Source organism: Alligator mississippiensis, chromosome 11 (genome assembly GCF_030867095.1).
Source record: "Alligator mississippiensis isolate rAllMis1 chromosome 11, rAllMis1, whole genome shotgun sequence".
NCBI lineage: Eukaryota > Metazoa > Chordata > Crocodylia > Alligatoridae > Alligator > Alligator mississippiensis.
The window spans coordinates 33680352-33701239 of record NC_081834.1 but is presented as its reverse complement, the minus strand read 5'-3'; the positions used below and the strand labels follow the sequence as shown (position 1 = coordinate 33701239).

At 41.8% G+C, this 20888-nt stretch overlaps 1 protein-coding gene across 2 annotated transcripts in view; it reads right to left on the bottom strand.

Moving 5' to 3' along the window:
* The window catches only part of RORA (RAR related orphan receptor A), a 605658-nt gene that overhangs the window by 189910 nt on the left and 394860 nt on the right, over positions 1-20888 (bottom strand). For both annotated transcript variants that reach the window (XM_059714789.1, XM_059714790.1), the window contains exon 2: positions 9019-9048. In XM_059714789.1, the coding sequence (XP_059570772.1) occupies positions 9019-9048 (30 nt within the window). The remainder of the gene's footprint in view (positions 1-9018; positions 9049-20888) is intronic.

The window sequence follows — 20888 nt, the reverse complement described above, 5'->3', positions numbered from 1 at the left end:
ACTCATTAAAAAGCACTCATTTCAAAATTAGCATCCACATTGGAGGCTTATACTGAAATAATTACTTATAGTGAATAATTACTCTAGAATGATGAATTTCCAGATATCAACAATCCCTAAGTTTGAACCAATACAGGACAAACTTCTATACTGCTGATGGATGTGGAAATAAATCAGCTATTAGATAGAAGTGCCAAAAAAGCCCCACTGAAGTGCCCAATCTATACAGATGTTGGGCGAGCTGGTTCAAACTAATGCAATGCCTCTTCTGGGTATGTGCTGGGCTTGGCACGGGGACATGCCAAGTTTAAAGTGCCTTTTTTATGTCTGTAGGCAGCCCTAGACACTATAGTGAAAGAGTCTCATTATATTATATTGTGCAAGTTAAGGGCACTCGACATTCTGTTAAGTAAGGCTAATGAAAGGAGGGGTGACATAAATAGAAATGACCACAAGAAAATAGTAGCCATGTAACAGAGAGAACTTGATATGGAGAGTGAACTCTGCTGGAATGTATAAAAGAGGCCTGACTACAAACTGAAATGCTTTGCTAATATTGAGAAAATGAAACCCTCAATCAGTGTAATGGACAGGTTAAAGTAGACTGTCTACATTACAGCCGCAAGCTGAACTTCTTGACAGTTTAATTGATCAGATTCCCTTGAACTGTGCACTCGATATACATAAATTCCAAACACCATTTTATAACTGCCTTTAATGGCTGCATCTCTCGAGTCAGAGATTTAAGATGATACCTGCTGATAGACTAGTGTATGGACACAGATAAGAAATTCCACTGCTGATATGCATAAACTACAGAAATGTATGGAGGGAAAGAAGCCTGTGTATTGTGGAATGGCAGCTTCCTCTTGAAGTTGCCATCTGGACATGATGCAAGAATTGGGGCACTTGACTGCCATGGGCAAGTTTGGGTCTTACAACACAGAGGATCAGAACCTGGAAAGTTCATTCTGTCACACAAATATTTAGGCAATTTTGTGTCCAAAGATGATAGTACCACTGTAAAGTGACTTATAAGAGGCATCAGATTAATTCAGTGTATATGTGTACTTGTGTAGACTGAATACTATGCTTGCAAGAGCTGCTGGTATTTCTTTCATGCTGCAATCCTCTCTCATTTCCCACAAAAAAGTTGCAACACAGGAGCCAGATTGCAACTCTTCTAGCTGTCACTCATGGTTTCCACAAGAAGAACACTTTTTGGACTATGCTTTATACTTTGTCCCAGGATCACCATTATGATGGTGGGTTTGGTTCTATGAACTTTCTATTGCATGAGAGAGTGGGGCAGACCTCAAAAGTTGTTTTCACTTCACCAGAATTTAGTAATAACTTTTTGTCACCACCAACATGGGTTAGACTTCAAAGAATGACCTCAGAGTCAAAAGCTCTTTGCCTTGTGACTGACCCCTTAAGCTGTCCAGTTCTTTTGGATGAACATTCAAGAGACTGGTAAAGAAATCAATGCAGCACTTTAGTTTCAGAATATAGTTCCATAAAAAGGAGCTTTGAAATGAATAGAACAAAGTTTAACAATGAAATTATCACTCGCAAGGAAGGGGTTGCAAAACCTATATTAGCATATTCCTTTTTCCTTCTTGAAAAGTTGAGGTGGATGAATACAGTGAAGAAATAATTGAATCCACCTGGGCTTTTGAGTGGGTATGACCTCTAAGCATGCAATCAAACTTCTAGGAAGACTCTGAGTGTGGTTTCTTGTAATTCACAGAGCACGGCTACTGAGTTTCAGTCAGATCACAAATTGCAATATTAACCTGCTGAGTACACCAGCAGGTAACATCCCTTTGCTTTGTTAGGTGCTTGATTCAAAGCCCATTAAAGAAAGTCAAAGGAATGCTTTCAATTTATAACCGTGGGCTTTGGATCAAGTTCTTCAAAAGTGCTATGAAGTGAAGTGTAAAGGATCTAAAAATGATTTTGGGGGAAAAGACTACTTCATTGTGTAGTGGTTCTGACATCTCAGCAAGTGTCTGCAATGCACTGGGCTGCGGCCATCAAGCTCATTTTCACTGATTATGGTAAGATTTGAATGTAATATGCCAGCACTGAAAGACTATATATTCACTTGTTAAACTTTTGCACCTTCACATGAACCCATAGGTTGTGTTTGGAATGCAAGCACTTCTCTCAAATCAGCCTCTTGTTCCCCACAATTTCAAGTTTTATTTTTTTTCCTCAAAAGGTCATTAGCTGTGGCAAGAAAATATCTGAAAAATATGACTTGAGTGTAACCTATGCAATGATATCTGTAGGAACTTACAAAGAGCCTGAAACCACATTTGTGGAGAAATGTGAACTGCTCTGATGCATATTAATGCATCTAAGTTAATGTGGACTTTTACAGTATTACTTTGCCCAAAGCATGTAAGATAGTAGAAAGAAGACCATAACATGATGACTACCATGCTCTACTCCAAATGAGCTAAAACAAAAATTGGACAAATGACTAGGGAGAGGTATAAGCGTATTGCTCAGGCATGCAAGGATGAAATCAGGAAGGCCAAAGCACAACTGGATTTGCAGCTTGCAAGGGATATGAAGGGTAACACAAAGGTTTCTACAAATATGTCAGCAACAAGAAGATCAAGGAAAGTGTGGGTCTCTTACGGAATGGGAGAGGCAACCTAATGAAAGATGGTGCAGAAAAGGCTTAAGTATTCTATGTGTTTTTTACCTCAGTCTTTACAAGCAAGGTCAGCTCCCAGACTACTGCACCTGGCATCACAGTCTGGGGCAGAAGTGAGCAGCCAACTGTGACAAAAGACCAGGTTAGGGACTATTTAGAAAAGCTAGACATGTACAAATCCATGGTGCTGGATGTGATGTACCCGAGGGGGCTGAGGGAGATGGCTGATGTGATTGCAGAGTCACTAACCATTATCTTTGAAAACTTGTGGTGATTAGGAAAGGTCCTGAATGACTGGAAGAGGGCAAAAATAATGTCCATCTTTAAGAAAGGGAAGAAGGAAGATCCAGGGAACTACAGACCAGTCAGCCTCACCTCAGTCCCTGGAAAAATCATGAAGCAGGTCCTCAAGGAATACATCTCTAATCACTTGGAGGCATTGGTGATGTGTAGGGGGTGCACAAGGGTGCATGTGCACCCCCTAAGCATGGTGGTGCACCCTCTATGAAAAGGTGCCGCCGACACTGCGGGCAGCTCTTGCGGGTGGTTGCTGCTCGCTACCCACCCGCCCCGTTGCTGACACTGCTGGTGGTGTCTGCAGGTGGTTCACAATCACCACTGGCCACCACTGATATATGCGGGTGGTCGCCAACCGCTGGTTGGTGCTTGCCACCTGCCCCCCCACTGCTGACAGTGCTGTGGCTACTTGCAGGAGCTCCCTGCTTGCTGCTGTCATGCCCCTGCCGCCGACAATGCCATCCCCACCTGCTGGAGCTCACCATGCCCTGTCAGCCTCCAGGGGCATGTGGCATTCATGCTTGGAGAAGAAGAGGGTCATTAGGAACAGCTGGCATGCATTCACCAGGGGCAAGTCATGCCTGGCCAACCTGATTGCCTTCTATGATGAGATGACTGGCTCTGTGGATGCAGGGAGAGCAGTGAACATGGTATACCTTGACTTCAGCATGGATTTGATATGGTCTCCCACAACATTCTTACAGGCAAGATAAGCAAGTAGGGTTGGATGAATAAACTGTAAGATGGACAGAAAACTGGCTGGATCATCAGGCTGAAAGTGTAGTAATCAATGGTTTGATGCCTAGTTGGCAGCCGGTATCAAGTGGAGTGCCCCAGGGGTTGGTCCTGATGCATGTCTTGTTCAATATCTTAGAAGATACCCTAGAAGGTGGGATGGAGTGCATCGTCAGCAACTCTGTAGATGACACCAAGCTGTGGGGAGTAATAGATATGCTGGAGGGTAGGACTGGGATTCAGAGACCAAATTGGAGGATTGGACCAAAGCAAATCTCATGAGGTTCAATAAGGACAAGTGCAAAGTCCTGCATTTAGGATGAAAAAATCCCATGCACCGCTGCAGGTTGGGGACTGACTGGCTACGCAGTAGCTCTGAAGAAAAGGACCTGGGGAGTACAGGGGACAATGAGCTGAATGAGCCAGCAGTGTGCCTTTGTTGCAAAGAAGGCTAAGGACATACTGAGCTGCATTCGTAGGAGCATTGCCAGCAGATTGATGGAAATGATTCTCCCCTCTATTTGGCAATGGTGAGGCCAAATAGAGTACTGTGTCCAGTGTTGGGCCCCCCACTACAGAAAGGAGACAAATTGGAGAGAGTCCAGCAGAAGGCAACAAAAATGGTTAGGGGGCTCAGGCACATGAGTGGTGAGAGACTGAGATAACCAGGCTTATTTAGTCTGAAGAAGAGAAGACTGAGTGGGATTTAATAGTAACCTTCAACTATATGAAGGGTGGTTACAAAGGGGATGGAGTTAGACTGTTCTCAGGGGTAGCAGATGACAGAACAAGGAGCAATGGTCTCAAGTTGCAGCAAAGGAAGTTTAGGTTAGATTTAAGGAAAACTCTCTCATGAGGACGGTAATAAACAGGTTACCCAGAGAGGTTGTGGAATCTCTATCCTTGGAGGTTTTTAGGACCCACCTAGACAAAAGCCTTGGCTGGGGTGATATATTTGTGGATAGTCCTGTTTTGAGCAGAGGGTTGAACTAGATGCCCTCCTGAGGTCACTTTCAACCCTAATTTTCTATGATTTATGATTCTATGATTCATTTCCTTGGTTCCATAAGAGTGATTGTATTTTTAAAAATCTACGAAGTCTACAGTCAAAGAAGGATCACAGTTTAAAGAATTCAACAGAGGCTAGCACATGTGCCCTAAAGCTTGTAGTATTCCAATTCTGAAATAATTGAAGGAACAGATGACATACAGAAAGAATACCAGGGATTGTAACTCAAGTAAAACAGATTGCACTAAAGAGAATGGAAGTCTCTCAAGTTTTGTTCAGCTAGTTAGTTGGGAGACACAGGACTCCTTAACAGTTTGCCGGAAAACCTGACTAGCATTTGATTCAGGAGTGACCTACAAAACAAGCAGTTCATTTTCAGGTGATGCACTATTTATTAAAAACGGAACCCAGGAAGGGATAACACATCTATCATATCTCAAACAGTGAAAGAGCCCAAACCTAAATGTTGTGGATGGAACAATAAAAGCCTGTTTACTGGTCTCAAATCCAGTACAATGGAGATAACCATTAAAATTATATCCAAACAGCACAAACCTGCTGTTCGAAGGCATAGCCTACCATTTAATCAGAGGAAACTCCCTGGAATAGTTATCAGTATCAGCAACATTACAGCATAATCCTCTATCTGGGTCAGAAGGTCAATATAACCTATCAGCTATACACCTTTTAGCCTATTAGCATTTTCAAATGTTCCTGTACTCTGAACTTCTGAAGAACTGATAGAAATGTGAACTTTTGCTGTATTCCTAAGTGGTATCAACACACAACATAGTCAACATCCAATTTGGATAGTGTCTATAAGAACTGTTTTGGAGTTTCCCCTAAAGAAATCTTATTCCATTTCACTTGATTAACAGTAAATACTGCTCATATTATACCGATAAGCATGGTCTCAATAACTGCAAACATAATGATTGGGTATAAGTTAATATATAACATGATTAGCAAAAAAGAACGTGGCTTCACTTGCAATTATTAAATTCCAGCTCAGTTTTGCTTTGTCATTCTTGCATTCAGGTGCCTATGTGAAGCAACACTTATCGGACATTATTCCACAATTGTATATTTTAATCTCTAAACTGCTTTCTGTACAGTGATAGGAAAATGTATTGTGCATTATAGCAAAAGGTCAGACATACACGGTCCGATTCAACTTATGCTTTAGAGAACTACTCATAATGGCTAGGGACAGAAGTTACACATAAACTGGTTTAAGTAATCAGAGGCTGGTTTAAATCTGTAATAGAACAGAAGCTCAGTGCACATAAACCAGTTTCAGAATGGCTGAAATTAGTTTAAGATACCCTAGTTGAATGTAGTATCAGACTTAACTGATTTGGGTCAAACCAGTTTATAAAACTTCTGTCCCAGACCCTTTCCTGGTTTAAGTTAAATCACAGTCCCCCAACATTCCAGGATGCTTCCCAGCCCTGGGCTGGGCTGTGTTGTCTGCTCCACCAGACAAGGGTTGGGGGGTGGGTGGCAGGGGGGAGGAGGCAGGGACTGCACCCCCCAGGCAAACACCAGCTGGGGTCTAGGGCCAGGGAGGGGGTTTAAACCCCTTCTCCTGGTAAAACCTCTCCTCCCCCAATTACAGAGATGCTCTGCCCTGCTAAACTTACTGAAAGTTACTGCTGGCTGTGACTGTGGGCTACAAATCCCAGAGACACCTAGAAGCAATAAGAGGAAGTGATGAGCAACACTGCAGAGTCCTGCTTCTGTGATTCTGGACTGAAAATCCCAGAAACCTCTGGGGCAGCAGGAAGAGAAAGTGAACCCACAGCCCATGGCTGGCTACCTGCTTCTGGCCTGACCCACTGCAGGTATGTGGCTGCGTTTCCTGAATCAAAAGTGAACATGTGTCTAGTTGTTTCTTATTTTAATCTCTGCAGTTTAGACTAATCTGCAAAGACTGAATCAATTTAGCCTTGGACTTTTTGACTGTATGTACTTAGCCAATATGAATCAAATCTCATGGAACTTTGATCAATGTTGATGCAAAGCTCATGCATATCTATCTGAAAGTAGCGTCTATATTTTCACTATGCCAATTCTTCCATACTGCTCATTGTATTCAGATACCTGCCTATTGAGCTAGCTTATCTCCCCACTGCTCAGAAAAGTTTCCTATTTATGTTTTAGAGAACTGCACTGAAACTGATGTGCCAATTAGAGAACCCCTCTGTGAGATCTGTTTAAATTGCACTCAGGTTGTTCTTACTTTTTATGGGAAATGCCACAGGATTAGGTCTCTAATATCTGCGTAAGCTTCATAAAGAATGACTCTTAACTATGCACTGTTTTTTCTTAATTGTGTCTGCTTTATATAACAAGACCATTTAGGAATGTGGGGGGGGGGGGCATTGCTTTTACTTGAGCATGAATCAGAAGAACTCTTTTATTGCTATTGACAGAAGAGTAAATGTTGCCATCTTTAGTCAATGCTAACAACAGTGCCTTAGTATCAATTGTACATTACTGGGAAATAAGTTTGAAAAACAGAGCCGTCTTCCATAAAAGGCCCCAGACGCACAACCCCTTAAAGTACGGATGATGACAACTCCTTATTAGTGGAACATGGATTAAGAAAATATTCCCTATGGTCTTCAAATCTATAGCTATTGCTTAATTTGTCTTATATATGCTACTGAATACTGGAACTGGAGAAGTGGTTTCCTGACAGTAAGTCAGTTAAAGGCACTACTATATATAAAAGATGATATAGACTGGTGGTTTCAACCTCATTGCAAGGTAGACTGTCACAAACCACCATGTACAGAAAGCACAATCACTAGCCTCTGTGCAAGAGAGGCCCAGGACTGAGCTAGCATAAATACTGAATTACTTACCACCTCTAGAGAGGGTGGTCCCTCCAGGCCAGGGTTGAGCTCATGGGCAAGGCTGTGCAAGGAAGCTGTCTGTACAATGCCTGGCCTGCGGATATACAGAGGACTTCAGTCTCCTGTACTGTCAATCTCATTCAGCATGAGCTCAAATATTCACCAAAAACTTAAGGATCAAATTCTGCCCTCAGATGCCTATGTGTAGCTCCCATTTATAATGATGGGAACCACAAATACATACATCCAACGAGAGAATCTGACCTTTAAAAATGTGTGTTACGTACTAAACCCACCTACACAAAGGAGTACGATCATTCTCTAAAGAAGTCTGCAACATTAAACAAAACTCATTTCAAGCAACTTCTTTTCTGCATGTATTGTATCAACAAACCATACACTATAAATCTCTATTAACTTTAGTAAGACGTTGAGTGGCATGTGATTTTAAAGAATGATTTTTCTTCACATGGGAATTTTAACATCATGAACGAAATGGGAATGAAATTAATGTCAAATACTTTATGACACTGTTTTGGCCCTATGAAGTGGTGATTAAGACACTCCTAAATCTTGTCCTGGTTAAAACAGAGCCTAGCAAGTCTCATGGAGTGGAATGTTTGATTTTGATAGGCAGCTTTTGTCAAATTCTGATTCTTAATTTTTCTTTAGTCTATGGATTTGTGAAACTGTGGGCAAATGTGACTGTTCCACTACCTGGCTTCCATGACTTAATGGTTTCAGAACCTTTCATGCATAAATATCACTCCTCCAGTTACAAATCATAGCACTGAGCTTTTGGTGCAGAGCAGAATGAGGGTCAATCCTCAAACACTTGTCTCTGAAGCGGGGGACTCAGCGTGAATTGTCTTAGTCCATGCACACCTCCACATCAGTTACCGGGATTGCCACTTACCATGGCTGTCTGTATGGAGAGCTAATAACAAAACTGTAGCCTTCTCATTTCCAACCAATGTCTCCTTAAGCACAAGAACAGAGTTATCTAACTTATGGACTAGTGGACAGGAAGGGAAAGGAGACTTAGAATTAAAAACAAAAAGATTTCATTTGAAGCAAATCACATAAGTACCAGACATACAAAGGAAGGGAGATCAATAGGTAACTGTTCTTTCCTTGGTTTCAGGGTACACTTGTTACCAGCCAACTATATCAGGTTACGCACATCAGAACCTGGAGCTCGGCCTTGCCCCCTCAAACTCCTGCCCTCACTCCCTTATCCTTCCACCCCTCGACATGCACACCATATTCTCGTATTGAGGAAACTCCGTGTCTGGTCTGGAACAACTCTGTCTTGGGAAGCCGACTAGCATTTGTAAAGTGGGACCTCCCCAAATCAGAAAAAACAGCTAACAGTCTGAGAACCACATCAGTCAGCCTAACATGAATTCCATTTGTAAGAAAAGAACATATCAAAAGATATTACTTACATGTATGAGTCTTCTTTGTTACAGAAATACCTGGAGGGAAGAAATGATACCATTGTTAGGAAAGTCACCACTCTGTAAATTTCTTTGATATATATTTCATTGTTAAACTCTTATTTCAGATGTATGGCTGTCACTATAAAGAGAAAGGAACATTACATTGGTTTCAACATTAGAAACTGGAGCATCTCACTTTTCTTGTGCACAGGTTTTAATGTTATTTTATATGTTCAGCCTACACCCCATAAATGAAGGCTCAAATGTGTATCAGTCAGAGGTCGTTGACCAAAATCTTGTTCATGTTAAAACATTTTGAAAGAAGAGACTAATCTAAAAGGCAGGTTAATTAACAATGCTATGAACAGAGGCCCCTTCCTTTTATTTCCCATGGTCAAGAATTTTCCCACACTCATATCAACCAATGCACGTCAGCCTACCCAGACAGAACAGATTTGAGCAAGACAGTGATTCATTTGCTATGGTTATTAAGTTCAAGTAGTCTCTTCACTACACGCTCATTAAAACCAAATGAACAGCATTCTGAATATGAGTTTAGTGGCCACTATTCTAAGCTGGATGCAAATAGCTACAACCTGTTATAGCTATATTTCCTTAACTAAGATGTTTAGATGTTTTCATGCTACAGAGGCATGTGCTAATGTAGTCACCAGAGATGGTCCAGCTCCAGCAAAATCTGAGAGGCCTTTTAAAGAAAGCAACACAGCAAACAACTAGGCAAAATACATAATACCAAATAAAGATAACATTAACTCAGATAAATGTCATCGGAATTCATGCTTAAATATAAACAATGTTGTCTCCACTTTAATAGATAACTGGTGCTTTACTCAGAGCTCTCTCATTATTTAAGCTTCATTCTCCTTTGGGGACATTCTATGAAAGGGGAAAGAGGTTACTGGAAGTAGTACAAGCATTTGAAACATTTAGTTTGTGATTAAGACCTGAAATGAAATCCCAGATTTGTTTAGCTTACAATTTATGAAAGAAAGACAGTTCCTTATCTCCTTGATCTGCCTAAAACAAATGCATGTGAAAAGAACAGAAGTCCCCTAGTACTTTGTTAAGGAATCCTGCAGAGAAACATGATTTGTTACGATCCACAAACATGGGGCTATAGTATAGGAGGTAACTTCTAAGTGTTCATATTTTGGTATATACATAAAGCCATATTGCCAACCCAAAGCATTAAAAAATCCCAAGTTCTATTTTAATATGAGATATTACATTTAGGTATTATATTTGCTTTTTTGAGCACTTTAGAGCTTCTGTTTAGAGAAGATATTTTTGCTTCAATCATAGAAGCAATAAAATTTTTCTTCCAAAGGAAAACTAACAATCTCATATCACCAGGAAAAACACCAAATATAACAACATAGGCAAAATTAATTGAAGGGTCTGATTCAGAGATGTGGAGTAAAATAAGCAGTAAGAGATAGAAATAAAGTCACACCTCTGACATGTAGGATACCTGAATATTTGTACAGCAGCCCCAGTCAGAGTCAGGCCTCCATCATCCTAGCCCCTGAACAACATATAGGAAATATGGTCCCGACTCCATGCTGCTTTTAAACCAACCTTGGCAACAAACAAAGTAAACTATAGGACTGAAGTGTTGTGGGGAGAGGGATGGGGATGAGTAACAATAATAAGATTATGTGATTATCCGGGTAGCTAATGTACAACTGCAATGTTTACAATTACCCTACAGACTTATTTTTAATAAATACAAGTCAGCTTTGTCTAACTGTATCACAGGTCCAGTATTACAGTTGTGGATGATAACTTGAAGCCACTGCAGCACAAAGTGGTGGATAGAAATAGACAGTAGTAGTGGTTTTCTGGGTTAAATTAGTGGGACTTGTCTATGCATAAAGAACAGCCTGAACAAAAGGGGCTGGTTCCATTTCATGGGGAAGAGAAGTGTGGGAGCAACATAGTGAACTAAGCACAGAAGCAGAGAGACACATCTACAAGGGCTCTTGTATGTTGAATGAGAAAGCCAAAATCAATTCTGGACAGATTTCAAGACAAAGACAACACGATCAGAGTGAACCAGAATATTGCTAGTAGCTGTACAGAGAAGGATGCATTATGCAAGATATCTAAGAGCAAACACCAAGGCAGGCAGGTTTGAGACTGAAAGAAGACTGGAGGCTAGTCAGAAAAGGAAAGGTACAGTGATGTGTCAGTGTAAAAGCAGGAGGACAAGAGTATTACTAATGCCCTGCCATGAGTGACTCAGAGTGAGAACCGAAGAGGGGACGAATACACCAAAATCTGTATTTGACCTAAAGCCATATAAAGCACATTATATTTATCTGCACACCCTTTCAAACTCCTATATCTACCTATGTGTCCTTTCTAAGGCCTTACTTGGTCTTTAAGGCTAGGGACAGAAGTTACACATAAATTAATGTAAGTGATCAGAAACTGGTTTAAACCTGTAACAGAACAGATGTTCAGTGCACATAAACCAGTTTCAAAATAGCTGAAACTGGTTTAAGATAAACCTGGTTCAATGTAGCATCAGACTTAACTGATTTGGGTTAACTGGTTTATGAATCTTCTGTCCCAGACCCCTTCCTGTTCAAGTGGAATCAGAGTCCCCCAGCATGCTTTGCAGCCCTGGGCTGGGCTGAGCTGTTTGGTCCAGATAGCAGGGCTGGCCCCACCCCTCTGCTCCCTAGCTGGAGCAGTGAGAGCTGGCTGACAGGGAATGGGGCAAGCTCAGCTGGGAATGCAGCCCAGTCTACAAGGGGTGGACTGTCCCCACCCCCGCCCCTGCGAAACCCCGGCTGGGGTCTGGGGCCAGGGAGGGGGGTTAAACACCCCTTCCCCTGCTTAAACTTATTGCTGGCTGCAACTGTGGACTACAGATCCCAGAGGCACCTAGAACAGGAAGAGGACATTATGATGAGCAACCCTGCAGAGTCCTGCTGCTGTAACTCTGGACTGCAAACCCCAGAGACCTCAGGGACAGCAGGAAAGGAAGTGAACACAGAGCCAGAAAGCCATACTCTCGCACTCGCTGGCTTCTGGCCTGAGCCACCACAGACATGTGACTGCATTTCCAGAATCAAAACTGAATGTCTGTTCACTTTCTTATTAGTTCAATTTTTGCAGCTTAGACTAACCTGCAAAGACTGAATCGATTCAGCCTTGGGCTTTTTGACTGTCTGAACCTAGCGAATATGGAAAGGTAGAGCCTATATTGAAAGAATGGTAGAAACATCCATTCTTTAACTCTAGGAAAAAAATCTTTGTCGTTCTCTGCTTCCTTAACCGACCAGCACAACAGCAACCAGAACCCTTTGCAGAGCCTTTCATTGCTATGAAAAGTTCTTGATAAAATTTCCTTGGCAGAAGCCCTCATTTCTGCCCCACACTATTTGACTAGCCCCAAGAGTGTGAGGGGTATTTTACAGAAGGGTGACCGCAGAAAAGAGTTTTTAATTTGAATGCCATTTGCAAGCTCACTTTCTCTATGCCGGTGCTAATAAATTGATACATCAGTGCTCTTTCAGCATTATGGGAGCCATATGTGTACTTTTCTCAGAAAATAATGCTTTCTGTAAAATCACTTTGAACACAAAGTGCTTATGCTGTCACTTCTGATTACTCACAGCCTCTTCACAATGGGATTTGCCACAGCACAAAACAGACTTAGCTGTATTCGCTGACTGAGGAACTACCTTCTCCTGATGTATGAAACACTGATGGAAATATCAATGCTTAAATTTTTCTTAAAACTCCTTGTATAAGTCTGGTGGATTTTTCCAATGAAATGTGTCCATAATAATTATAAATTAGCATCTGATATGACTTAAGATCTTTCAGGCATATATTTTTCTGACATTCTTTAAAAAATATCAGCTCAATAGCAATACATTCTGTTATCACACTGGCAATCACAGTGCATAAACCAAAAATATTTCAATTTTAATTGAACTTCAGAGAAAAAGTGTGTACCTACACACACTTTTGCTACTGACTTTAAACAGGACTATAGGAATCTTTTAATTAATTATTTTACTTATAAGTTTCAAAGGAGTTTCCACACGTATAAATTGAACATGGGAAAAAGCTGAACAAATACTGTATTGGAGAAGTTACCAATTTAACACAAAGTAAGTAGTTTTCTTTCTAGGCCACTGTGTATATCTTGGGTAGATATAAGGCAGGAGGCCAAAAGTTCAGCAATTCTAACCACCAAAAAATATACAGCTCTTAGAAATACTCATTACATTATGAAAAACATTCACAACTAAGCCTAAACTCAGTTTATATAAACTAGGAACTGTCATGAACCTGAAACCTCAGTCTCCTAGCCCTTGGCAACTCCATTTAATGTCCATTTTCCTATGCCTTTTATGGACTTTACCTTCTTAGGCTTATGTACACAATTTGTCAATTCTGCTGAAATCAATGGGTTTATTTAAAGACCTAATTTCTACAAAGTCTAACTATACAATCATGTCTTTATTCACAATTACCTTCTTTCTGTTCAGTGGGATTACTCAAGTTTATAAGTATGTGCAAGATTTGGCCCTACATGTCTACAAATCTGAGAATATGTCTAAGGTGAACTGCATGGCAACCCATGCCTCAGCACTGGATCAAAGTTCAAGGTATTTCTGAAGCAAGGTACAATGCTTTATTTTTTTAAACAAGTGGCATTTACTCAATCCTTTGACCCTATTTAAAATGTTTTTGAATGTAAATTTCAAAATTTGTAGAGAACCAGATTATGGTACATGTGTTTCACTTTCTACATGTGATTCACTTCACAATGTCATATTCTGGAGTAACGTGTGACCACTTAATATGTTTAGCACTGCCCTAAAGTGCCATTTTTTCATTCTGCTTTTAACTAAAGGAAAAACAGGAGCCTCAGTGTTGCTAATACAGAAAGACTTCCTGACTTCAACCAACCAGACTTCAAAGTAAAGCAAAGGAAATGTCATGAAAATACCACAATATATCACTGCCGTGGTTATCAGTGAGTGAAAGTTTCAATATTACAGTAATCACAGAGTTTATCACTTCAGCAGTGCAATTTGACATTCCTGATCAATGCCAAATCTTAGACAAATTAACTTCTTAGATGGCATTCTTATTGCGTGTTGCTATGCAATTCTCTATGCAGCCACAATCAATTTTATTTTTTATAGAAAATAATTTATACATTTCTTTTCCCCTCCCACTAAGTATACATAATTTGCTTTTGTGAGTGGTATTTACAGAAATAGCTTTCTGCGTGCAATGAACTTGAAGAGCGTCTAGCAACAGAGGCAGAACACTCTTTTGTAATCTGTCAGCTTGTCTGACCTTCACTGGCCAACTTCAAAATAGAGATAACAAAACATTAAAAAAATCAGATATTTTAAACATCATAAGCTATTTCTTGGAGTTGCCCATGCAAATAATGTTTAAAGCAGAATAACGAAACACTGTGTACTCTGTGAACCCAGACAACGGCTTCTGTTGTACACTTTCTGTATTTCAAGGGGGAAAAAAACATACTTTGATGTTCAGAATGATAAAGTAAAAAGTCCCCTATCTGGCAGAATTCATTACTCTGCAAAATATCAAAGGCAATATTTTCTTGAGAGCAGGAGTCTCATACAGTTTCTTAAACCTTTGAGAAAACTTTTCTGAAGAAGTTTGTGTTTATAAAAGACTGCTTCAATGGCAGACCATGTAACTAAGCTGCAATATTTCTGTTAACTGTGGTTATCTTTCATTTTCTCTATTTAGAATTAAACTGGCTTTGTATAATTTGCTCTGATTTTTTACCCAAAAATTAGTTAACAGCAGTGTAGTAAAAAACTCAGGAAGTCAACTTTGCAGCGTTGGGAAATTCTGGGACTTATATGTTTTATGGAGGATTATAACCCTTTGGAAAAAAAAGTGTTAGAACTTTGAACTCGAGGCCTCCTACTTGACATATTGTGTAAAATCAAAAAGAAAATGTATTACAATCTTCTGGATCCCACTGTGTTTCTTCCCATCATTCCACTTCTCTTTTACTTTATTACTGTAAAAGCTGGCAATTAAGGTGGTAGATTACATGTAACACTTGGGCACTTGCAGAGAACATAGCAAAACCAGAATAGACTTGAATGTACTCAGATAGGAATACTTTCTTTTAAAAACTTTAACAATGGTTTATATCACAACCACAGGGGTCCCTGGCTTGGGGAAGTTGCTTGATCTTTCTCAACACTGTTTTTATGATGGCTAGGGTACAAATAAAATACACACAAGTATTGTAAATGAAGACTAAAGGGTTCTAACTAAACAAAATGATGTTACAAAAGAATGTCCTTGTCTAGGACAAAAGAGCTGTTAATGATAATCAGTACATATTACTGAAAGTGCTCCAAGTAATGTTAATACTTGGTTTAAAAAAATTGTTAATGGACAGTAATGCTTATAGTTCACTCAAAAGAGAAATAAATTATGGCAAGGGTTGCAAGGACAAAGGACAACATACACTATCCATCAAAGCATTAGGAATGTAAGAACAATCAAACATTCTATAATTACATAAAAGCTTCTTTTTTTTTTTTAATCACTCAAATTATAATGAACATTGAAGTATTTTATAATGCTCAGGTTTTCCTAAAGCTTGCACATTAAAAAGGGGAAAGGCATCTTGCAGTTACTGGCCGAATTGTGGCTCACCATGTCAAAAACAAAGATATTCTACTTTTATTATGATGTCTAGAACAGGGAAGATAAGGAGTGGGACCCCTCCATAGCTGAATTTAAGATGCTCCATTTCTTCTTTCAGGTCCTGGTGTAGGTGTTACTGGTAATATTTTAAAAATATCTGTGTGACTCAGGAGTTAATATACCACTTTCAGTAGTGATATAGGTACTTATGGCCAAATCCACAAAAATATTTAGGTGTCTAACACCCATGTAAATGACCATATTTACTTGAATCCAAGACAAAAGTTGTACCCTATCTTCATGGGGGGGTGGAAAAAAGCCTCATCTTAGATTTGAGAACTGGCCTGCAGCAGGCAGCAGCTTAGCTCTGGCTTTGGCCCCAGGCTTGGGACTGAAGCCAGAGCTGAACTGCTGCTTCTTCAGCTCTGGAATAGAATGGCTCATTTGACAGGGAAGGGGGCCTGCTACCTGTGGGAGCACAGGTTGGGGGAGATCTGCAGCCTGCCCCGCTTGTCTGTGCTTGCCTCGCTGCACCCGCTGCCTCCCCTCCCCCTGCTCCTTCCTGCAGCCTGCCCCTCTGCTTTTCCTCCCCACCTTACTTTCTGCTTCAGCTCTGGTCCCTCCAGCTCCAACCTAACCTAGCCGGGAGGTGCTTATGTTCTCCGTGGCTGGGCCAGAGCTGGAGCAGAGATGCAGCAAAAGGTAAGAGGCAGGGGGCAGGCACAGGGAGGGAGACAGCTGGCAGCAGTCAGGCATGGGGGCAGGCTGAAAGGGGGAACAGGAAGTGGGGGAGGCAAGGACTCAGGGCAGGCACAAGGGCAAGGAGCAGGCACAGGCACAGAGGGAGGTGCATGGCAAGGGGTAGGCAGCAAGGGGTCAGGCACAAGAGAACAAGGGTCAGGGGAGCAAAGGGCAGGGGTCTGACCCCTTGCCCCCTACTGCTACTTTCCCTGGCACAGCAGTGAGGCGATGAATTTAAGATGACCTTCCAGTAATTATATTCCACACCTGGAAAATTACAGAACATTTATAATTTTCCATGTATAGAATCTAATTATTGAGAGGGTCATCTTAAATTTGAAGTATTCTTGGACTTCGGGAAATATGCTACACTTGGATGTAGGAACCAAGACCTAATGGGGTTGTCTGCACTGTGTTCCCAGCATGTCTCAGCAGGGACACTCCCAAATGTGCCTGCTTCATTTGCTCCTACTAATACACACCAAACCCAGAAATATGGAGGTGAAACTGTTCTAGGGGTAGCATCCAGCAGCAGCTTTCAAGACCGTTGTATCTGCGGTACTTGAGGAAGGCAACTGGGGATGCCTCAGAGTGGCTTCACTGCCACATTTCCCAGTTTGGTCTGTGGGAGTGGGTAGGAAGGATGTGCTTGGTCAATGGCAGACCATGTAACTAAGCTGAAATATTTTTGTTAACTGGGGTTATCTTTCATTTTTTCCATTTAGAATTAAATTGGCTTTGTATAATTTGCTCTGATTTTTTACTCAAAAATTAGTTAATGGCAGTGTGCAACAGGGTGGCCTTAGGTCTTTACCGGCTGCCCTGCTCCTGGGGTAACCGCCTGCTTTGTTTGCCTGCCACACCTTGATGGAAAAATATGAGAGTTGTTACTAAGGTGGGAGGCTACCCATTACTTGCCCTGCTGACAAGGGCCTAATACCTGCTCCGACCTTCCCTCCATGGGTCCCATGCCTCACAGATGTTATGGCCTATGGCCAGAGCAAACTGGGCACACAGTTGTAGCTCTTCTCTATAGCCCCAGAGGGCCACACACACACCACCCCTCTGTCAGCGGGGTCCCACTCTCTCCACTGGATCTCACCCAGCTTCTTTCATACTGCCTTCTCTCAGGGCCACACTTATCCCACCTGTCCTCACTCAGCTTTGGGCTTAGCTCTCCTTGCCTCAGTCATCCCCGGCGAAGTCAGTTGGGTGTTTCCTACTACCCTCACCTGAGCGTTGACTGAGCAATTCTACAACTATAGGCCTATTTTGCTCCTGGCCCCTCACCAGGCCACTATGCCTCCAGTGGGCCTCCTCATCTGCCTACACTAATGGGGCCACTCTAATCATCACCCCTCTCTCAGGGTCTTATTCACATTCCCGGGCTTTACCCTGCCACCTGGGCATGGCCCCAGGTCCCTCCTCTGGCCTGAGCTCTGCCTCAGGGCTCCTTAATGAGCCCTGGACTCCCCCTGCTTGTTAGAACAGGGTTGTGGGGATGGGGTTATAAGGAGCCCTGACCTGCCTTTTACCGGGGAGGTAACTGGCCTGGCATTTCCTGGGGGCTCCCACGTCAGCCCACCAGACCACCCTTCTCCGCTAGGGTGTAGTTTTATATAATACCCAGGACAAAGGGGTCACCTCCACCCCAAAGTCCCTGCCCTTCCCTCCTGCCTGTAGCCAGAGCAGCCTCTGAGCCTGATACTACCTCCTTCCTCCTGCAGCAAACTGCAGCCCAGCTTATATCCATGGGTTCAAAATGGCTGCCCTCATCAGGCACCTGGCTGCTGCCTGTTTTCTGCCCTGAAAGTAGTGGGCACCAAAGGTGCTCTGCCACACAGTGCAAGAAAAAATTCAGAAAGTCAATGTTGCAGCTTTGGTAAATTCTGGGACTCACACTTTTTATGGAGGATTATAACCCTTTGGAATGTGCTTGGTAGGGACACTCTCTATCAAGACAACCCAAGGACACAGCGTACATGTATCCAATAAGGAATTAAGCACCTACATCCTTAGATTACCTTTAAGAGAAAGGACTTCAGTTCTTCAACTGCATAAGGCTTTGTCAAAAATATTCTTCCCTTATGGCTTCATTTATCAAAATGTTAAACTGAATGCAAAAGCTGGTGGGTTCTTTTTGTTTTCCTTGGAGTCTAAGACAAGCAGAGACTCCCTATGCCTGAAGAAGGGTGACTGTGCCCCAAAGCTTGCTAAGAACTTTTTTCCAACTACTCAGTTGGTCTAATAAAATATACCACGTGTACTCAATGAACCTCATCTGCCTTTGTTTTCCTTGGTATTCTTTGTGGCTTTGAGCTAGAATTGAAGTTTATAATATAAGAGGTGCGTGTCTACATCGGATGCTTTCATGCACATTAGACTAATTAATGCACAGTAAAGCAGCACCATCTACATGTGCACACCAATTACTGTGCAATATATTAGTCTAATATGCCATTTTCTAGTACCTGTAGATATAGTAGTACCTCTAGATACAGGTTCTAGAAAAATGGCAGATAAGTAATGCAACGTAACACATGGGTAAAGGTTGACTGGGTCCAAATTGCTTCCAGTCAGCCTAGGCAGCAAAGGACCACAGGGAGTGGGGAGAGCCATTGTGGCTCAACAGGACACTGCCTGCCAGCCACATGGAGGGACCTGTCCCAATCTCCAAGTAGGTGGGAGAGCTGACCTAGTTGGGCACAGTGCACTGGCTGGGGCACAGTGTACCTCAGCATGGGGGCTCTGCAACATGCAGAGATGGGGCAGCAGGTAGCCTTGAGCTGTCTGCTCTTCATCTCTGCATTTGTCTGTGTCAGCATTTCCAACCTTTTGTTTCCAGCGGCACACTTAGTGGGCCTCCCCATCCTGCGACACACCAGCCAAATGCGGAGCTGGGGGTGGGGGAGGGCGAGCAGCTGGGCATGGACCGGGGGGGAGGGGGACTGAGCAGACAGGTGCAGAGGGGGAAAGTGGGAGGGGGGTGCAGCTGAACACAGCATGTGGATGCAAATTGGTGGCTGAAGCCACACCTCCCATCTGTCTGTGTCAGTGGTGGCAGCAGGCAGGAGGCATGGATCCAGCCAGCGGGGGCATGGCTCCTGTCCAAAATTCTGTGGCATGCCTGGATGTGCTTCATGGCACACCAGTGTGCCATAGCGCACCTGGTGGGAAACTCTGGTTTGGGTGCGTGCTACTTTTGTATGCTTTGTCCCACTTTTTTTTTTTTTTTTTTTTTAAATCGGGTCTTTTTTTTTTTTTTGCTACCTGGAAACTCCTGTAGCAAATTTTGCCACTGTGCTGCAACTTAGCAGCATGGTGCATGGTTTAACATGCAAGGCGTATGGTTTGTGGTGCCACAAACTGCATGTGCCTGCATGTGTGGATGCAGCATTGTCTTTTATATGTTGATCCCTTCCAAGAAAATGGATAGGATCACCAGTGCAAAATATAGAGACAACCTGTTTTTTCTGCTTTTGAATTGAAGTTAACACCCACTTCATTTACTGTTGTTGAGCCAGACTGCTGTGGGCATATATCCTCCTGATCTTAAGTTGAAGCTCTCTAGCTGACCTTTTTAGTGAGACTGCTGGCCTATCTGGGGAAATGAATGAGCCAAGCACCCTATTTTAAGAAGGTTTCGGTGCTTGTGCACTTTTTACCTGGACTCGTATAATCCCAAAGAAGGTCCTTCAGATCTTTAAGTTGTTTTCCTTTTTCTTTTTCAATTAAATGACTAACTAGAAATAAAACAACAAGACAACCATGCTTATTGAAGAATACCTGTTATTTTTTACTATGCTGTATTGCCTCTCACTGCTTAGACCTGACAAAGAATGTCTTGCATTCAAAAGCTTATCTAACTCTATCCCAAGTATATAGTTGGTCCAATAAGAGATACCACCCTAAGAAATCATTACCTTTTGCATAATTCCTTGACCATCCCAGCCACAACATCACTCTAACACTACCTTGAAAAATCTGTATCTTTTTATATTGTGTCTATCACCTTAAGTAGCTGACTGAACTTCTATTCCATGTATTAAAAGTTAAATAAAGAGCATAGATCCAGCAGGAGACTTCATGGGAAAACTTAGAATTAGTTTTATTTTAATGAACAGTAATTACACAATTGACTGAGCAAACCACAAAGTGAGGATTTAGAAATAGTCTTGACAGCAACACAATTATGGTGAATGAATTGTTTAATGTACAGTGTTTTGTAAATCCAACCACACCATTACAGTTCTTAAGATAAACTACCAACCGTAAAGAAATCCTACATCTCTTAAAAACCAACAGGGGCCTTATTAACATTGTACATGAGCCTTACTGTAAATCATCATTTTATATATGCTAGTTTTAACAATGACAGTAGAACATTGCCACAAACGTGGCAAACACCCTCTTCAGAAGCATTGTATCTTTTC